The sequence below is a fragment of the Lineus longissimus genome, chromosome 2, assembly GCF_910592395.1.
Source record: "Lineus longissimus chromosome 2, tnLinLong1.2, whole genome shotgun sequence".
In the NCBI taxonomy this organism is placed as follows: domain Eukaryota; kingdom Metazoa; phylum Nemertea; class Pilidiophora; order Heteronemertea; family Lineidae; genus Lineus; species Lineus longissimus.
The window spans coordinates 19,295,554-19,314,374 of NC_088309.1; the positions used below are offsets into that span (position 1 = coordinate 19,295,554).

General features: G+C 40.0%; 2 protein-coding genes across 4 annotated transcripts; one reads left to right on the forward strand and one right to left on the reverse strand.

Annotated features, from left to right (window-relative positions):
* Positions 1–296: 296 nt before the first annotated feature.
* LOC135483728 (uncharacterized) lies at positions 297–5,062 on the forward strand. Of its 3 annotated transcripts, none has more exons than XM_064764736.1 (10): positions 297–385; positions 817–887; positions 1,048–1,099; positions 1,366–1,424; positions 1,620–1,702; positions 2,019–2,092; positions 2,409–2,479; positions 2,803–2,909; positions 3,058–3,217; positions 3,423–5,061. In XM_064764736.1, exons 2-10 carry the CDS (start codon positions 827–829, stop codon positions 3,587–3,589), a joined length of 834 nt encoding a protein of 277 aa, XP_064620806.1. In that variant the 5' UTR covers positions 297–385; positions 817–826; the 3' UTR covers positions 3,590–5,061. The 3 variants fall into 3 exon arrangements, with proteins under 3 accessions (XP_064620806.1, XP_064620808.1, XP_064620807.1); XM_064764738.1 differs by having other exon boundaries at positions 312–407; positions 3,423–5,062; XM_064764737.1 differs by lacking the exon at positions 297–385 and adding an exon at positions 548–611 and having other exon boundaries at positions 3,423–5,062.
* Positions 5,063–5,623: 561 nt separating this feature from the next.
* On the reverse strand, positions 5,624–10,143 carry LOC135483729 (sorbitol dehydrogenase-like). The gene is made up of 9 exons (XM_064764739.1): positions 10,028–10,143; positions 9,380–9,413; positions 8,822–8,986; positions 8,332–8,491; positions 8,112–8,230; positions 7,819–7,884; positions 7,094–7,269; positions 6,541–6,662; positions 5,624–6,139 (listed from the first exon to the last, which is right to left on the reverse strand). The coding sequence occupies exons 1-9, from the start codon at positions 10,085–10,087 to the stop codon at positions 5,977–5,979; spliced, it is 1,065 nt and encodes a 354-aa protein (XP_064620809.1). The 5' UTR covers positions 10,088–10,143; the 3' UTR covers positions 5,624–5,976.
* Between the last annotated feature and the right edge of the window lie 8,678 nt (positions 10,144–18,821).

Below are 18,821 nucleotides of genomic sequence, written 5' to 3' on the forward strand. Positions count from 1 at the left end.
CATGGGAGTAAAAAAAGCCTGATCTCAGGATGGGGACTGTCCTATTGAGTATTGTGACAGTAAGATCATGATCAGACAAACAATTCGCCCTAAATCCTCAACTGACTCGAACGTGTCGAAAACGCGCACTTTTCCCCTATCTCTCGGGCGCCGGGCCAAATGTCCAATTTACATGCACCCGCTGAAATTGTCACTTAGTCAGTAGGTCGAGTGAGGCAGACTTCGCTGCGATGATCGCCATTGACGACTTTTCCCGCCACTAAAAAACAGCGAAAACGGATACGGAAACAGTATTACATGAGCTTTGCGCATGCGTGTAACTATTTTCCTTAATTGGTGGAAAATATCTTTCTTATTTAGTGTTTTTTCACTTCTTTCTATCAATGTAAGCACATCTTATAGTTAAGGTAGCTAATTAATAAATAAAACTAGCAGAATAATGTTTTAAAAATTGATGTCGTTGTCGTACTCCCTCAGAAATGACATCTTTGCATAGTAGTTAGTAGATCTATGGGAAGCTATTTCTGCCATAATAAAAATGGGCGTGGCCAGATAATGAAGAAATCACAAAATATCATCACATAAAACGTGTATGATTCGGCGAAAGACAGGTTCCCGTTGCACTACTAAGACTATATTAGATTTCATTGTGTCGTTGTTAAGTGCAGATTCATTTTGTCTGGTCCCGTCATCGATCATCTCCAAGACAGTATGATATATATAAACTACCACTACCAGTAGGCTAGTCAACTTAATACTGACATAGCATGATTTAGTCTTCTTTGCTAGCTTTGTAATTCTGTAATTCCATTGCAGTCCAGGAACCATGGCTGATGAAGTGAAACTCGAGAGAGATACCACCACTTGTACAACTGTTCATCTTCATGGTAATTACTCAGTGGTTTATCATATGTTTTCAGTTTTTATTTTCACATCTGTCAGTGCATTGTGAAAATCGCAATTATAAAATGCTCACAATGATATCTTGGTTTACCGCATTCAGTAGTCTGTCATATTTCTTCATCTATTTTGTATTGAATCTTTCAGGTGCAACTGTAACTGATTGGCAGTGTAAAGGCAAGAAGCTCCTGTTCTTGAGGTATTATGATTTATACTGTTTCAAAAGCATTGAAAAAGATGTCTTTTTGCTCAAACATGGACTTGAGGACTGAGTGACAAGTAATCTGATGCCTCCACCCGTATCACCACAGATTTAATGTGAAATAATTGTTAACTAAAACTGGAGCTGAAAAACATGAATACTGTCTCGTCAGATGTTTTTAAACAACTTTTTATATTGATGTAGAAACTGGATGACATATGGAATGGGCTGAAATCCATTTCTTTTTAAACTTCATATTGCAGCCAAGATTCTGTTTTTGACAACAAAAAGGCAATAAGAGGAGGAATTCCACTAGTTTTTCGTAAGTTATCAATGCATCCTACACAATATTTCTTTGTGATCTTTCAAAAAGAAATCTTGTTGCCAAGGGTAAATTGGTATTAAGGTCACTCGTTACTGAAATAAAATGTGTAGCCGCAGACTAATCATTGTTGTGATGTTGATACTGTCTCAAATTTTGATGATGATAAATTCGTAATTTTGTATCTTTTTTTAGCAAACTTTGGTCCGTGGAGCCTTGGTCCTCAGCATGGCTTTGCTAGAATCAGTCGATGGAGCCTAGAGACAGGGCCTACAAAGGTTGGTACCTGCGATTGAGTTGAAAAGAGTCTATTGTGGTGTCTCCTCCATGGTTTGTGACTGGTTGTCTCTGGAGTTAATTGGTGTGACTTCGTAATCTTTTCCAAGGTTGTATCTATCTCCAAACCAAGGAGCTTATTGTGTTCCAACCTAGCATCTAGATCTGTTGATAATTCAGCCTATATGATTTTTGACTAGTTGTGTAAGCTCTGATTTCCTTGTGTTATTGACATTACGCTGCAGATTATTTGCAAGATATGATGATGATGATGATGATGATGATGATGATGATGACATGTATGACTCTTTCCTTCAGGACTCCAATGGTGATGTGACAGCTGTCTTCTCTCTGACTGACAATGATGATACTCGTAAGATGTGGAACCATAAGTAAGTTCTTAGTCTGACACTTGGATTAGATGGAGAATGAGGATGCAGACTTCTTATAAATTCCTGTAAATGTCGCCACGAGTCTGCTGTTTAAATACCCATGGGAACATCGAACCACAGTACCAACAGCTGATGGTGTTGTGTTGTCTGTTGTTAATTTCAAATGGCGTCACGCAGGTTTCAACACCACAAACCTAAAGCAAACCATTTAGCCTGTATTGGCAGACAGACGGACAATACTTCAAACAAACTTTTGGTATAAAATTTAGATTAGTCTGATTGTTTAGCTTGATTTATCTGACCTTGGTTTTTCTAGCTTCAAACTGATATACACAGTCGTGTTAAAGGAATTATCTTTGGAAACAAAGCTGCAAGTCGATAATACAGGTATGTGAGTCATGGACAGAAAGTGTCTCGATCCCCTTGTGCTTTTGGGTCTTCATTGATGATAATATTCAATTTAACCTGAAAGTTTCAAATCTAGCTGGGTCATTTGCCCCTGCCCCTGAACCTAACTGCAAGATAAAACAGCTAGGGCTGCCTCACTGCGATCAGATGTCTTAATGCAATGTACCCAACCGCTGAGCTTTTGTGTTCAAAACTTGTGCGAAAATTTATGCAATAATGCCGAAAAATCTGTTCCAATGAAAATATATTGACAATAGCGAGAGTAAACCAGAGGACAAAACCCAATTATTTCTTGATTACAGGACCAAGTAGTTTTGACTTCACTTGCCTTCTTCACACCTACTTCCAACTCCAAGATGTCACAAAGTCCACTGTAACTGGTCTGAAAGGACTTCGTTTTATAGACAAGGTATTTCAATAAAGATATGTTCAAACCAGCAAGTTAAACCTTTGAGAATTCCCTTGAAACTGTTAACACTTTCAATGCCATCAAAAATACTGCCCTTCCGGAAGACATTTGAACAACCTATGATAATCATCTCTGATGTTTTTTCCAGGTACAAGATGGAGCCACATGCGCGGAAACACGTGACCTGGTGATGGTGACAGAACACACGGATCGTGTGTACGAGGGGGCTGCATCCGACCATGTGTTGAATGGAGTTAGTGATGGAAGCGTGGACATCACTATCCAAAAGTCAAATCTTCCAGACACTGGTAAGTTTGGAGGGTCATTCTGTCCATCAGTTTTACTTAATCATTGAGTTATAAAGAACACCTGCTCTGGAGATCACTGTGTCAAGCGGGTTAGGGAAATCATAGAAGTGCCTTTCACACCTATAAACCAGCATTGGTACATTCAATTTGATCTGCTGTATGAAAACAAATGAATTCTGAAACTCACAAGACATTTTTCTTTCAGTTGTGTGGAATCCTTGGGATAAACTTGCAGCAAAGATGGGTGACTTTGGGGATACCGAATGGCCAAATATGTTGTGCGTGGAAGCTGGGCTGGTATCGGATAGACAGGTGTTACAGCAAGGGGAGAGCTTTTCTTGTTCTCAAACACTAACTGTTAGCAAATCATAGGATTGGACTTGCCGTTTGAAATATTGACAATGCTATGGTGATCAGAATGCAGATTAAATGGAAGGAGTACTATGACGAATTCAGCTTGCAACAGTGCACGTCTTCTTCAGGACAAAGTGTCGGTTGTAAGTGTCGACTCATTAAAATAAAAGGTGCCATATTACACCTGTAAACTCTGCTAAGAGCCATAACGGTCTTGTAATGGATTGTAGAATTGGAGTGGCAAACTGCTCCTGACCAGTTTTACGGTATTTGCTGAGATACAAATTAACAAGGTACTAAAAACTTTTAGTCTGGTTGCTGGTTGACTACATGATACTTGTAGACACTGTTGTGATTTTCAAGGGATGTGTTTCCTGTCACCTGATCTGGTACTGTTGTTATAGCCTACTGTAGTTGTCTTGTTAGTGTTGCCACATACATTGTATTTTGTGACAGCGCCTGACCAGTTTTACAGTATTTGTCGTGGTACAGATAAGCCAGGCACTGAAGATTTGGATTTTTTCAGTCTGGTTGCTGGAAGGCTACATAATACTTGGTTCACTGCTTTCTAAATGGATGCGTTTCAGTCATCTGATCTGGTACTGTTGATCTACTCTACTACAGCTGTCCTTGGTTCGTTAGTGTTACAATTTGCTTTGTATTTGGAATAGAAACTGTTCTTCTATTTTCCAGGATAGACTCTCAAAAGGGGGGGGGGGGTTGTCAAGCCCTTTTAAATTAGCAATGGAAATGTATTTATTGTTTTGAACAACTGGAATTTTGGCTGTGCTGAACCTGTTTTGACAGCTAAAGCAAGTCATTATCTCTATCAAATTCCTTTAGTTTGATACTGATTACATTCCAAAGGCATGAAAACCAATCAATCACAGGACCCACATTATGAAATTGGCTTAGGCGACAGTGGCGCTGTCTCGTGGCAGAAAATAGAACTGAAATCTTCGTCCAAAACTCTCAGTTCCACTTTATACTGCTAGATAGCACCACTTTAGTATGAAATGAGCATGTTTTTAGGCCTTTCGCATGAATAGATTTCGTGGTATTGCCAATGACATAAGACACGGGTGGGGCCCTTTAGCTGTATTTGCATGTACTAGTCTTGCAACTAACCTTGACAGATCTACTAGTTTTATTCATTTTCTTCATGTCTTGGACAAAGATTTTAAAAGTTTTGATGACGGTTGTGATGATGGACTGGAACCCAGGCCTACCTCCAAGCAATTGCGGTAAGATTTTTTTGGAGTTGAACCTACCTCAGCAAACACCTCTCTATTAAGAACACTATTTTTAGTCCCAAAGTTGTAGTTTCCATTAAATTTGACCTCTCTAATCAGAACACCTCTAGGACAGCACTTGTCAGTCCCAAGAGTGTCCTTGATAGAGCGGTTCTACTGTACTTCTTTATTTTTGTTCTTCAATCCATTGTTCTTCAATCCATTGTACTTGCCACTGCTAGGGACTCCAATACAGTCCCTTTCATCATTCCGATTGCCCTTCCTCTATGTACCGGGCGATAAGACAAGGCCTGTCCATTGCGTCTGGAGTGTAAATGGGGCATCTGAAGCTGATGATTAGAATTAAGCACTCAAAGCAAATGAATTTATTAGCCCTTCTACTGTATTAGAGGGGACTGAGGGCTTCACTTCCCTCCAAGGGACGATGTCACAACCTACTCAACACCAGCTTGAGCATGGGCCAACCAAAGGTTGTGACATTGTCCCTATCGACCTGTTTGCAGCATGGTGAACAGAGAGGGCTACTTATTTAGTATGTGGATTCTGGGGGGGGGTCAAGATTAAATTTCACCTTGGACATTGTCAGACAGCTAGGCCATAATCACAGGTTGTGACGTTGTCCCTGTGGCCTATACTACACTATTTCATACTCTGTGCAAATCTTCACGTCACACCCCAAAATGAATCCGAATCAGATTCATTAGTATCCATTACAGGTTGCTGATTTACGTGGTTTCTTCTGCAACTCTATTCTAACAATGTAACGCCATAAACACTAAAGGAAACAAAATGACACGTGCATAGTTTACAATTTTATTCTTAATTGAAATTTACAAAAAAAAACGATTTCCTGAGGATGGTTACTACCATGAATGTTTGGACTGCTGTGATGACGCTTCCGTCCCTGTTATATGATGATGCTGTTACTACCATGAATGTTTCGACAGCCCACTTCCACTTATTTCAGTTCACCAACTGGCACACAGAGATATTAAGCTGGCAAAGATAAACGGGTTTGCATCAAGTGTTTCAGCTGAGCGCCAGGCCCTTGGCCTCTTGTTCTTATCTGGTACTTGTAATACATCACCAATCAATTTCAATTACACCTCGTTTCATGAAAGTCCTTGGTAAGTTCATCTGGTGAATTTCACTTTATTTTGACTTGAAGCAATCGATGACAACTTTGATGGCGTTTCCAGCACCAGTTTTGGCAGTTTCAAATGCATCGTGGGACTTTTCCAATGGGAAGTGATGAGTGACGAGAGGTTTTACATTCACAGCTCCTGAGGAAATCATGTTGATGGCTGTTGGATAACTGGAAAAACAGAATGAACAACATTTGTTATATATAATGAACAACTAGGTCTCTGATGATTATGTAGAGAACATAGATTGTGTGATAGATTCGGAAACTTATGTTTTAAATAGTTTCATCTGTCTCGCTGACAGATATCATCAACAGTAGTGAGACCTAGAGTTATACAGCAATAAACACTACCACTCAGCACTCAAAACTATCAAAACACGCCAAAGTGGAAATCACTAGGCCAACTATCAAGCATAGCACCAACCAATTGTAGTATGTAATGAGGAAGAAGGAAACCAAAAGTATATCATGATCACATAAGACACATGTCTGAATGAAAAGCCGCCATCATTGGTGGAACCAAAATCAAAATGGTATGCTGAAAAAGAAGATGCAAGCTCGATTCTTACGTGTTTTTATATCTAAAGATGCCTCGAATGTCCACTTCCCTGCAGGCAGCATTCACAATGGGCAGTTTGACTTCTGGTGGACCTAACCCAACCAAGACGGCACATCCACCAGATTTTGTAGCCTAAAATATTACAAGGGAATGCTATGCTAGTTCTAGGTTAGGTATCCAGCGTTGAATGAATATAATCATTTACATAAAAATATTGGAAACGCCGTGACAGGACGAGTGGTCTCTAGCGAATACAGCGAAACCACTCTATTAAGGACACCCTTGTGACTGACAAGCACTTTCCTTTAAATAAGGAGGTATCCTGATTAGAGAGGTCAAATTGAATGGAAACAACCAATTGTTTCCAAAACGAGTGTACTTAATAGAGGGGGTGTCCTAATAAGAGAGGTGTTTGCTAAGAAAGGTTCGACTGTTCCACCAATTTAGGCCCTTTTTTGGGTGCTAAACTAGGAGCTTTTGCTAAACCTTCAATTTCTCATTGAAATGTTCCTCATACTGTCTGAAGTAGAAGTGACAATGGTGAATGGGATGGATGTACTCACATAGATAGCTAACTGAATACTGGACTCAGCACCACTACATTCTATAGTTATGTCTGGCATTTCTCCCATCACATCCTCCACTTCTTTAGCAAGAGCTTTGGCGTCTCGACTCTTGACGAGGATTGTGTGATCAGCACCCATCTTCTTTGCAGCCTCGAGACGACTTTCGGAAATGTCTGAAATCAAGTGAGATTGAAATATATATGCAGTGAAGCGCTGCAAATTGCCATGCTGGCAAAAATTGTAAATTTGAAGCCCTTGAACAATGTAAGCGTGCATAAGTACAGGTATACACCTTTCCAGAAATGGGGCGCTGAGTGTCCGAAATAGTGATGTCATAAGGGGAAACTAGGCCTTATGGTGGAGGGACAAAGGAGATAGTCATGGTTGACCAACACACTTGAATGCCTTTAATGACGGACAAGGGGGAAAAAGTTAGTTCAAATGCAAGCCACCAATTTCGGGAAGCATGTATATTTGGCTTGCAAAGAAAGTCCTTATCTCCCAACACTGTCTTGTTCTGTGAAATTCGGTTGAAAATAAAGGAATGAATGTTATTTTGGCCCAAGCAGTATCATGGGAGTAGGCCACATAGCAACATGCATAATTTGCATACAATTCTAACATAAGCGGATGAGACATTGCCAGAATTTAATAAACAGCCATGGCAATCTATTTCAGATAGTGTTGTGGATGATGCAAATAGCTTATAGTTCCCCACTTACCTGTCACACATACTTTAGATGCTCCCATAGCTTTAGCCGTGACCAGATTGACCAGACCGATAGCACCTGAAATAAGGGATTTGGAATAACTGTATCGTTAATGCATACACAGGACTAAAGCGCGGATACATTAATCCATTGAGATGACTGATTACAGTCCCAGGTTACAGACTTCAATTTCATTGCATCCAGCTGGCAATTCATGCCTTGGACTGTGTCTCAGTCATGTTCAATAAGATTGTAATTTTTGAATGAACTATTGTTGATGTGTTAATGATTCAATTGTCATTTACCCGATCCGCAGATGAGGACTGCACTCCCTAAAGTGACACCAGCCCTTCGGCAAGCATGGATACCAACTGACAGAGGCTCACAAAGGGCACCCTCTTCCATACTCACATTCTCAGGAAGCCTTAAATTTAATGAAAATAACCGTATTAGAGACAATGGCACATCAAAATTGGTCATAGACGGCAATTAACCAAGAATGACCATAACTGACAAGTTACTTACTTGAAACAGTAATTGGCAGCATGCACATGGTACCTCGCCAATGAGCCATGGACCGGGGGAGTAGCTAGGAACAGGATGTCAGGGCACAGGTTATAGACGCCAGTCCTGCAGAACTTGCATCGCCCGCAGCTTACACCAGGTTCAATGGCAACTCTATCACCTGGAAAGGCAATAGGGATGACAAAAAAGTCTAATGAGAGACCTTTGGCTACTGTGCATTTGGTGCCACCACTGTAAACTTCCTTTTTAAATGTTGAGCCATGGTCCCATTTGAATTTCAAACTGAAAAGACGGGTCTTGCATTGGACCTCCAGGCTCCAGCACAGTCCTGCCACCAGTGGCAATGAAGTCCCTCATTGGGCAAACTTGAACACCTAAACCTTCAGATTACACAGCCCCTGATCACAATCAGAAAAGTTGTCTCACCCATAGCTCTCATTCAAGTTTGGTTTGCACAGATTTCAAGGCTTTTGAATATAAGTACACTTACCCACTTTAAGGTGGGTTACACCTTCACCAACGACGGATACCGTGCCACTTGATTCATGTCCAAGAACCATTGGGGTGGTTAGGACAAAGTCACCAATTAGACCGTTGGTCCAGTAGTGCACATCAGAGCCACAGATGCCAACTGAATGCATCTCAATTTGAACCTCTGCAAGAAACCAAAATAACAATTTGTCAGTAGGCCCACAGTGAAACCTCACCACGCACACATCTCTCTATGAGGACATCCTCTCTATTAAGGTCACCATGTTTAGTCACATGTTGGTCGTTTCAATTGAATTTGACCTCTGCAATTTGGACACCTTTCAACTGAAGACAGTCCCAAGGGTGTCCTTGAAGGAGAGTTTCTTTTGTATACTTTTACTACCACAGAAGTATTTCTCTGAAGTTTATTTTCATTGGTTGTGAAAGTGAAACTCTCACTTCCTAATCGTTCAATGCTTGGCTTACATGTAGTTGACAAAGTCACAAAAGGGTTAAATCAATGTCTATGATACTGTATAATCATCTTTGTTCAAGAAAGTCAAAGAGTGCACTTTACCTCCTGGTCCAGGCATGGGAATCGTTCTTTCCTCCTGAAAATACGAAAGACCACAGGATTATATAAACCTGAGCCTGTTTCATTTTCAATTTGGTACCTTCATACCTTGTGCAAGGCCGTTTTAACTTTTGGGCCGAGGGGGCAATTGATAGGGGGAGTTGCCACTGACTACGACAGATAAAGGTTTGCGCTTTCTGTCATTTGCAGACAAAATGGTTGTTACATATCCTTCGGTTCTCTGGATATTATAGTTGCGTCCCCCCCCCCGTCTTTCCGAATGCATTAATTCAGTTTACGCGACGATGGGGGTAACCCAGATTGGATTGGATTGTATTGCTGGATCTCTGCCACTGTCCTTGTCCTTGGAAAGTGCTTTTTACAGGCGATATTTTAGTGAAAAGACCTGCACCGACCAGCAGCAAACTCCTACCACGCACAATTTATTGTTAGGACTTCACCGACACTGCGCACGTACAGTGTACAGTACTGCACGCCCATACTGGCCATAGCAGACAGCTGAAACACTGTATCTGTATACACATACAATACATGACATGCCGTACAGAAAAACAAAAACACTGCATTCGCTCCGATATTTGACGATGGCTGAGCTTGGACTTGAACAATTGCCGAGTCTATCTCACTAACCATTCTCATATCCATCGTCTTATGTAAGACACAGGACAGATTAACGTCAGTAGAAGTCATCCTGGCAGTTCAGATGCACTAAAAAGTGGGAGGACAGTTTTCACTTCCTTGTTAGTTTGCTCTTCTAACAACAGATGGCGATCCAAGCTAATTTCGATAAGGTTTGCGACCTTGAGCAAGACACTTTCATATCATCGAGATCATCATACGCTGCTGATGTCATGCTGATTCCCGGGTGCTGATTGGTACTAAAATTACATTTAGATTGATTCGGTCGATATTAATGCAAATACAGATAGATCAATGACACACACAATCTAGCCTAGGAATGATTTGACATTTCATCAGGATGAGAACTTGCCATGCTTGCGCTTCTGGGTACCTCGTTATGATCCCGGGGTTATGATTGAATGGAAGAGACTGGTGAAAGTGTCCATTGCCTTTATAGTAATTTTGGTACCATAGCATAGGGTGTGAAAGACAAATAAAGTTTTTGGGCATTTCGGGCCAATATTCCTGGGGCAATAGCAGCTTTTTACTATTGGCATCAATGTAATATCACCAGTTTTGACAACCTTAAGATTTTCGGATCGATGTCCTATTCATTTCTATTTTATCAAATTCTTGTTCATCATTGAGATGCTCCCTTGCGGCTGAAGCTGAAGACTGTCTGATGGTTAATCAGCAGCAACAACTGAGAAAAAAAACACGCGTACACGCCCATTTTCCACATGTTTTTAAATTTTTTTAATGAATTTTAACTTCGTACCCATAGTGACAGGTACACAGTTGGCACACGAAGTTGTAAAAGCTGCAGTTTCTGGTAGGGCTTGTGGTAAGCCTATGGGTAACGTTAGGTTTTTCTTGGTGTGCGTGTATGTCCTGCATTTTTCATTGCAAATGCAATGCACTGCATCACGGTTGTTACCATTGATTTATTCCATCATCACGCATCACATGCAAGGTTGCACTGCACTCATGCTCTTGCTTTGCTATGCTCACTCTAGTCCTCGGGCCAGACAGTAGAAGTATAAGACTCTGACTGAGAATGAGCATGATGAGATGTCCATCTCCAAGCAATATTCTCATTTTGTGGTAGGCCAAGGCCCACTGTAGTGATTTATATTAAGAAATAGAGGACCCTTGCTCACTTGATAGACTGTAAGTAGGCCTACACGGGGCCTATACAAAGAAAATCATCATTCTCCAGGGAATAAAGTAAAGCCAACAAATAACTAGGACTATAGCCTAAGGGACTAGAGCTCCAAGACCAGCGCATAAATAATGCATTGAGAGGCCATGTCCTTTCCACATGACTTGATATTGCGCTCCACTGTCCTTTATAGTACCATATTATTAGGGATTTATTAGGCCTACTGTCTTTTATACTTGTCTTGGGAGATACCATTTACCTAAGCCTTCAAATTAACTACATGAATGCATGCTCTGAACCATCTTGTAAACTCAAGAATGGGTCAGTTTCGAAATTAAAGACCAGAGAGTTTTATCCTCACAGTTTGTATTCTCATCAAAATAGATACCACTTTAGTCTTGTAGTATCTGATATCTACAGATCATTTGAAGACTCTGCTGTTTTAGGTAGGTACGCTCTGTTTCTGATGGTGCGTTACATTGCTTGTCTTGTTGTTATTTTGTAATAAAGTTCATAGTAAGGTATTCTGGAAGGTCCTCTTTGTTCTTGTTCAGTTTTTGTATCTGGCTCTGCTGTAACAGTTTTAATTGGAAATCCATATACTATTAACTATAACATTGCTTTGGCTGCCCAATGACATTGATCTACATCTATCTCGCCCAAAGACGTTGACCTATGACCAGTGACCATTTACAATGACAACTGGTCCAGTGTCATAGGTTACACATGATACCAATTCTTCACTCCACCGAAGTCCATGTATTAAATTTGACAACCTTACAAAGGAAATTGACATACAGGTATGAATTTTGCATACCCTGGATCCCCAGGGTCCCTGTATCACCTGGGCAGATGGACTATATGGTCCATATGCTCCTTGTACTCACCTGGATAATATTTATCAATTTTAAGAACAGATTTATTTTGCGAGAAACTCTCAATAACTGCATCCATCTGTCTGGGGAGATTGTTGACAAACATTTTCACTGAAATGGTTCTGTAGGCAGATTTGTTTGCTTTTTCTTGGCTGGACATGATATATTTGTAGGAAGCCTAAGGTTTTCTTGTTTTGAATTTTTTTCACTACATTTTTGTAAACTCATGATTGTGGCCTATTTCAGGCACAGGCGAACTGTAACAGTTAGAATATGGCGGTTGTCATGGCTCTTGAGATGCAGTGACCTGATTCTGTTTTTTGTTGTTGACGTTTTTGGCGGGAGATCTGGTCAAAGTTTCAGTGCAAAAAGTTCACCTATCAGTTTTCAGTGGCAAAGAGCACCTGCTTTTGTTTAGAATGTACTTCTTCAAACTATATTTGGTGGAAGACCTGTTTTATATTTGTGCTTTTATATTCTGACCCAAAATTGCCAGCAAGTAAGTTTGGGCAGTCTTCCAACCGTAATGTACAATATGTGATCCACTCCGGGATCTACCGAGAATACATAACAACTTTTCTTTTAAAAGAAGCAGTAACGCACTCAGACATAGCAGAACTGCAGAAGACCTGAATGCTAAACAACCTCTGTTGGATTCACTTGCATTGAAGCCTTGGTTTAATGGTGTGGCATGCAAAGGGTTGATATCATCAATGAGGGTCCTGTTTTCATAAGCGTTGCTGGTCTTGCTAGTTCATCTCGGAGCACATATCTGTGTCATCTCTGCATTCCCAGCAGCTTCCATTGCAAGAATACTCCTCATGTTTATAAATCGCCATGATCACGGAAACTCGTCTTATAAAAATAAGATACAGAACATGATATTTTAAGTCTAAGGGACTGTAGCTATTTAAGTATATGAAGCCAAAAAAGATGAAAATATGGTTTAGTCTCTTGGCAAACCCCCCCCCCCCCCCCCCCCCCAGCAAATGCTACTGTCCCTGAGCTGATGCTAAATCAACTTGGCCTCCATGGTGTCCTTTTCATGAATGTTTCCCAGTACCAGCAACAGTAGCTTTGCCAGAAAGGCTTTTCCAATCCGGTTCCAGCCTACTTGTAAGCTAACTCGGAAGGTTATCAATTCCAAAGAAGTGAGCATGACATCAGTTGTTGCTGTTGGCATACTTTCTTTGACTCATTTTACCGCTCAAAATGGCCAACTGCCTTTGAGGCAGGGATGTCAAATTTCTGATTTTAGGTGAATCTCAGACTTTTTCCTATTACTAAATTCTATAAATTTTAATGCCGGAATGAATAAAAATGTATCCAGAGCCTGCATCTTATTCATATTACCAGTAAATATCTCAATTATTGCCCTGCAGGCAAGCATCTGCTCTGTCCTGTCAGTTGGTGAGTGTCAACCAAAATATCTCGTTTTAAACAAGGGAAGTTTTTGTGATATTGTTTCATTGTCAATGTCATACTGTACGTGCCAAATTCGGGAAAAAAACTGATGTGGAATCAAAATTTGGTCAAATCAGTGCTTTTCCATTTGTGTCATGAGGTTAGTGGCTCAAGTAGTCATCGAAACTTCCTGTTTATTTCTTATTACGTTACAAGAAAAGGTGATACACTTGATAAAACAAAGGTTGCCAACCAAGCCTTGTATAATTCATCATTTGTGCATCTCAGTTTGTCATATTATAACTTATTGTCAAGCTGTACTTAACAGTGTAATTGAAAAAAGAGAAGACACTGACAAATAATAGTGTCCTTGTGTCTTTCATCTCTATATTTCTTCTTCTTGAAGTTGCAAAATATAGATCACAATTCTTTCAGTTTGTATATTGGCCTTGACATTATTTTTATAATAAATTATAAGTCCAACTGAATGAGTATTCATCAGGGCACCAACCTGACCAGCAACTGGACCCCACGCAGCTTGTTGTAACCCTCTGCTTGTAGTACAGCATACAAACACTTACTCAAATCTTGACTAAACACTTTATCTGTTTATACTACAGTTCACAAACTGGTGTTTGGCTAGACAAATTACTTATTGCTTGTTAATATTTGAAATGAATGAGACTTATTCTGATGGAGATGTAGATATGATGAGTGGTGCTGTTTTCATAGAAAGATACTGTCCTCAGTTAAAAATTAGGGGGGGTGTCCCCCACTACCCTCTATGTGTCACTCTCTTGGAACTTTTAAGACACTGTTGGTTATGATTCCGATTAGCAAAGTTAATCACTCAAAAATTGATATGAAACTTATCTTCAGGTTGTTTTAGCTGGAATGATGATCTGATACTTGTCGTATAGAGTTTCCATATTCAATAAATATGAAAACCGTTGCTATTAGTCAGGAAGGGGATAGATTATCATACATCGAAATTTGCTTGGGTATCCATACATCTGAGACAATATTTGACACGGTGCTTGCTCGATCTGGATAGAGACCGCAGTTCAGTTTAAAAGCAAAGTGTAAAAATGTGATTGATCAGTCCGAACTGACTTTTACTGAAATCACCTGAGGCTTGCATCTGGCAGTCCTTGGCCATTTCATCAAAAGACTGCAATTGCACTGTCATGACTGTATAATAAGCCATTTCCATTCAAAATTACTTGTGAGACAAGGCGTTTAGGGTTAATCTTTTGAATTCTAATTACTAACGCATTGAAGTTATGAAAATACAACACTTCACTTATGAGTTGGTAACCTAGACTATAGTCTTCCAACCTAAAAGTTCATAGATCAAGGTTATTAGATTAATTCAGCTAATTATCTGCAAACTAGTTTAAAAATGGATGATGACAACCTTGGCAACGGTTGTACAAAGTGCTGACATTTGAAACAATTATAATGCCACCAAGTGGCCAACACCTAAGAAAACCTTTCACAGAAATTTTCTTGCTCTTCGGTTATCCTTCAGTCGTCTATCACCAAAATGGCAGATGGATTTAGATTAGAAACCTTCAAAATTTAATTCAAAATCTTGAAATGACAAATCCATTAAGGTGAATCGATAACCTAAATTGAACCACATGATTCATCAAATTTGAGGTGAGTTCTTGCGGGTTTTCCACAAATTGATTCTGACCTTGAATGAAATCTTTAAAAAAAACCTCTAATTGCTTGCTTTAACCGTCTATTTGTTTGAGAAATCTTTCTGGGCTTCCAACTACTGCAAGCAGTGTGTTGGGCAGCCAGAAATTTCAAAGTGAGGTGGCTTTGAACTTGCTTTCATTGCCATTAACATGTTGCATAGTCATCCAGACACATCTATGTTTGGGTTTCTGAGGAAAATTGTTAGTTTCACTTCAGAATATCACTGAATGTGTACAGGATGAAAGTGACCATGAGATAGAACATGTTTCATTTCAACTTTTATCCATAAAATGTCTTTTGGGGGTCTTGATTATGTTTCCTTTGGCTAGATGATCGCCCCTTCCTCGGGGCTGACCGTGAAGTAGAAAGTGACTGGGAAGCCGACAGCATAACGCTGTTGGTCCTTTAAAGTGGCTTAAAAAGAACAAAGAAGCATTGATAGGCTTCCTAATCCTGCAGATGTCATGAGAATGCTGATCAGTGTACAGCTTGACATGAGGTCGGGCAGCATCACGGCTGCAGATTAGAGCGCGGTTCCTAAAGATGGTAATCCTAGTTGACAAGTCTACCATCACGCTGCCATTGTCGAATGACTGAATCAAATTACCGATGATCGTTTGGGAATGAGTGTCATCAGCTTTCATCACCTTGCAGCACTGTCACTCATGACGCAACGATGGATTAGCGTGAAGTGTCAATTTCGTGATGTCACTTGACACGCGACCTGTGATCGTCATCGTGGATTATGGGAATTAGCCAATTTTGATTGAGGTGTTTTTGATCTCCTGAGATGCCTCAGTAATGATGGCTTGTGAAATAAAATAGGCTTGATCAAGGATGAGTGTCTTCTGTTTTTGATGCAAGTCCTCGTGATTCGTGAAAAACGTCTATGATAATAGGATGCAGACTTAAGCCTTCTGATATAAAACCTTTCTCGATCATTACTCACTTTTGAAGACAAAGGGCTGATCTCTGCCAGTATTTCCTCTGAGTATTTTTACCGTGAATGACGGTATTTCAATGTCCTTTCAACCTAGGTCAGTAATGGAATTCTGAGTCTAACCATAATGATGTTGGTGAGATTAGCTGCTGATTTTCACAATTATCACAATTAGTATACTGTAAATCTTGAAATGTTCTTGAAGCTAAAAGCTTGCAAATTTGCTCATTTTCATTTGGAGGTAGACTGAATATTGTGTCTCCTGCCAAAATTAATGCTCATGGCATCAGAATTGACCTATTTCCTGGTTTACAGTGTGTCTCTCCTGAGACATAGAATGGTTTGAGGACACTCGGACCGTATCAGGAAGTGACAGCGGTTGGTCATCACAATGAAGCCCCCCATAGGATTACACAGCCTAATTTTTACATCTGTCAGTGTCCCATGGGAGTCATTGTCACCCTGAGGACACTCAAGCATATTGGCAACCGGCCGGGGTGACTCCTCGACGAGTCCCCAGGATCCATAACGGGGCAGAGGTGAAGCGCCATGCTAATTTTCCATGAATACGCAATGAGACCAAATCTAGGGATCTTGTACATTTGCGATCAAATTATATTTCTGTGTTCTTGATTTGAAGGTGATAATTTTTCAGTGTATTTGGCCATCAGATAAGCTTACTGAGGAAATGATTCGATTGCAAAATTTCTCATTTTCTGCCTGCCTATCGGGATATATTGCAAGATTGACAGTGCCGTTGTAATAAACAAGCGCTATAAAAATGAATTGCCCAGGGACAACGAGGCATTGTTGGTGACTCATGGGTGCATGTACTGCGAAGATGAATGAGATTAGTTAGGAAAATAGGTAAGACAATCAGAACAAACAAGACCATGAACGATCTTGTTGAAGCAAAATACTGGCATGCATCTTTTCCCAGCCATATCGGCATTTAGTGTAATATTTCATGAAATGGAGTGTAGTGAATTATCCTACTGCATTTTTTTGTGGCTGATTGATTACTAGAGCTTGGCCTTTGATTACCACCAGAAAATGAAATTACCAATGCACCAACCAGCTGTCAAAATGGTTTCAACAAGTAATGTTCAGCTAATTACGAAGATCGTGATTTAGTTAACTGGAAAAAATCCGTCTTTTGCGAAACAAGTTTGAGGTGGTGCACCTGAGTTCAGCTGTTCTTCTTCTGATAGCGCTGTTATTCTGCAAGGAGTTTTTCCTCCTCTTAGGTTAGATGAGCATTTTTGTGTGCCACTTTGGTTTGGCACCAATTATGGGTTTATCAGTCGAGTGCCTTTTTTTAAGCCAGAGATAATGTAGATTCCATTGCAAGATACTCCTGTTTCTCTCTTGGGGTATTATATTGCTTGCCCTGACAATGACAGCAGGAACAAGGAGCCTTGCTTTCACATCTCATTCAAAGGACGAGGTTCTGCTGTTGAGTTGAAATGCTTCATATGTCCTTTTCATAATAGTGTAATTGCTCTACCCATTTCGACTTTGTGTATAAAAAGCTGTTAATTGTCATTCTTCCCTTCCAGGATTCCATCTAATCATCGTGGTAATGTATTTTTCCACTTGATAATTTTCTTTTGCTGCAAAATCTGACAGATCTTTCTCTCCCTGTGAATCGGCATCTGATGGAGAACGCACAAAACTTGTGATTTTGTTTTAAATATTTTTTAAAAACCTGTTGGTGATCTAATCACATTATAGCATAGCTGATGGTTGTATTTCTCAGAAACAACTTCAGTCACCCGAGGGAAATTTGTCACTAGCTTAGACTGATTAGACATCTGGTGCCAAGGGATTTCCAATTTTGTTAACTGCCAAGAATTTTCCCACATCTTTCACAAAAATTTCTTTAATCAAAAACTTAAATTTTCATGATTTTCTTTTGGCAGATTACAACATTTCTTTGAGTTTTTCTACTCAACGTTTTATTTTTTACACAAATCCTCGTTATTCAGTTTGCAGTATTTTGCTCGTCGATATGTGCTGGTTGACCATATTTTGATGTTGGTTCCCCTGCCGCGTTTACTCCAGCATGGTGTCATCGCTGCTTCCCTGACAAGATTAATCATATCCACTCAAGCATGGAAAACACGATTACGACAAGCGATGCCATCGGATGAGATCGGCCACAATCATGCTGTGACTTATTGAACATTCATTATCATGCTGGGTTCGATGAATTGACAATTGTCTGCAGAAGATCATGCTGCTGATGTTGCGTGTTTCTTAGCCTTTCCCCGATGGGCTATCATTAAATTGCAAGTTCTTCATAATCGTGATGTTTCGTGCAAAAAACCTGCTGGAATGGGAGACCATCTTGCCCAAAGGGAAATTGCTTGGTTCTTCTGATTTTTCTGCTTGTCAGGTCTTAAGTGACAAATTGCACTGTATGACGCTTTAGCAATACAGCACTTTGTACTGTACAGGTACTTTTGACTACTCTAATTTCACCAATCTAAGACCGGTTGACTAAGAAATTGAAACAATGGCGCAGCTGAAGGCCAAGATAGAAGACTATCGGACAACTTGGTGTCACCAACCCTAGTCCATGTTCATCCAAATCTAACATGTTGAATATAGCCTTGACTGACCTTGTGCATAATGTCTAGCTTTAATTGAATATTCAGAACCAGTCTTATATAGTTGAAACTAGAGCACATTCATTCCCTTTCTGTAGATATC

What these genes read in the sequence shown, in the direction of transcription:
- LOC135483729 (XM_064764739.1), bottom strand. Translation starts at nt 10,087, where the DNA reads ATGACTTCTACTGACGTTAATCTGTCCTGTGTCTTACATAAGACGATG. An exon ending in GTATTCAGTTAGCTATCTAT is followed by an intron (nt 6,663 to 7,093) that starts GTGAGTACATCC and finishes GTAATATTTTAG; the next exon opens with GCTACAAAATCTGGTGGATG. An exon ending in ATCTTTAGATATAAAAACAC is followed by an intron (nt 6,140 to 6,540) that starts GTAAGAATCGAG and finishes CTGTTTTTCCAG; the next exon opens with TTATCCAACAGCCATCAACA.
- LOC135483728 (XM_064764736.1), top strand. Translation starts at nt 827, where the DNA reads ATGGCTGATGAAGTGAAACTCGAGAGAGATACCACCACTTGTACAACT. An exon ending in GCTGCAAGTCGATAATACAG is followed by an intron (nt 2,480 to 2,802) that starts GTATGTGAGTCA and finishes TCTTGATTACAG; the next exon opens with GACCAAGTAGTTTTGACTTC. An exon ending in GACTTCGTTTTATAGACAAG is followed by an intron (nt 2,910 to 3,057) that starts GTATTTCAATAA and finishes TGTTTTTTCCAG; the next exon opens with GTACAAGATGGAGCCACATG.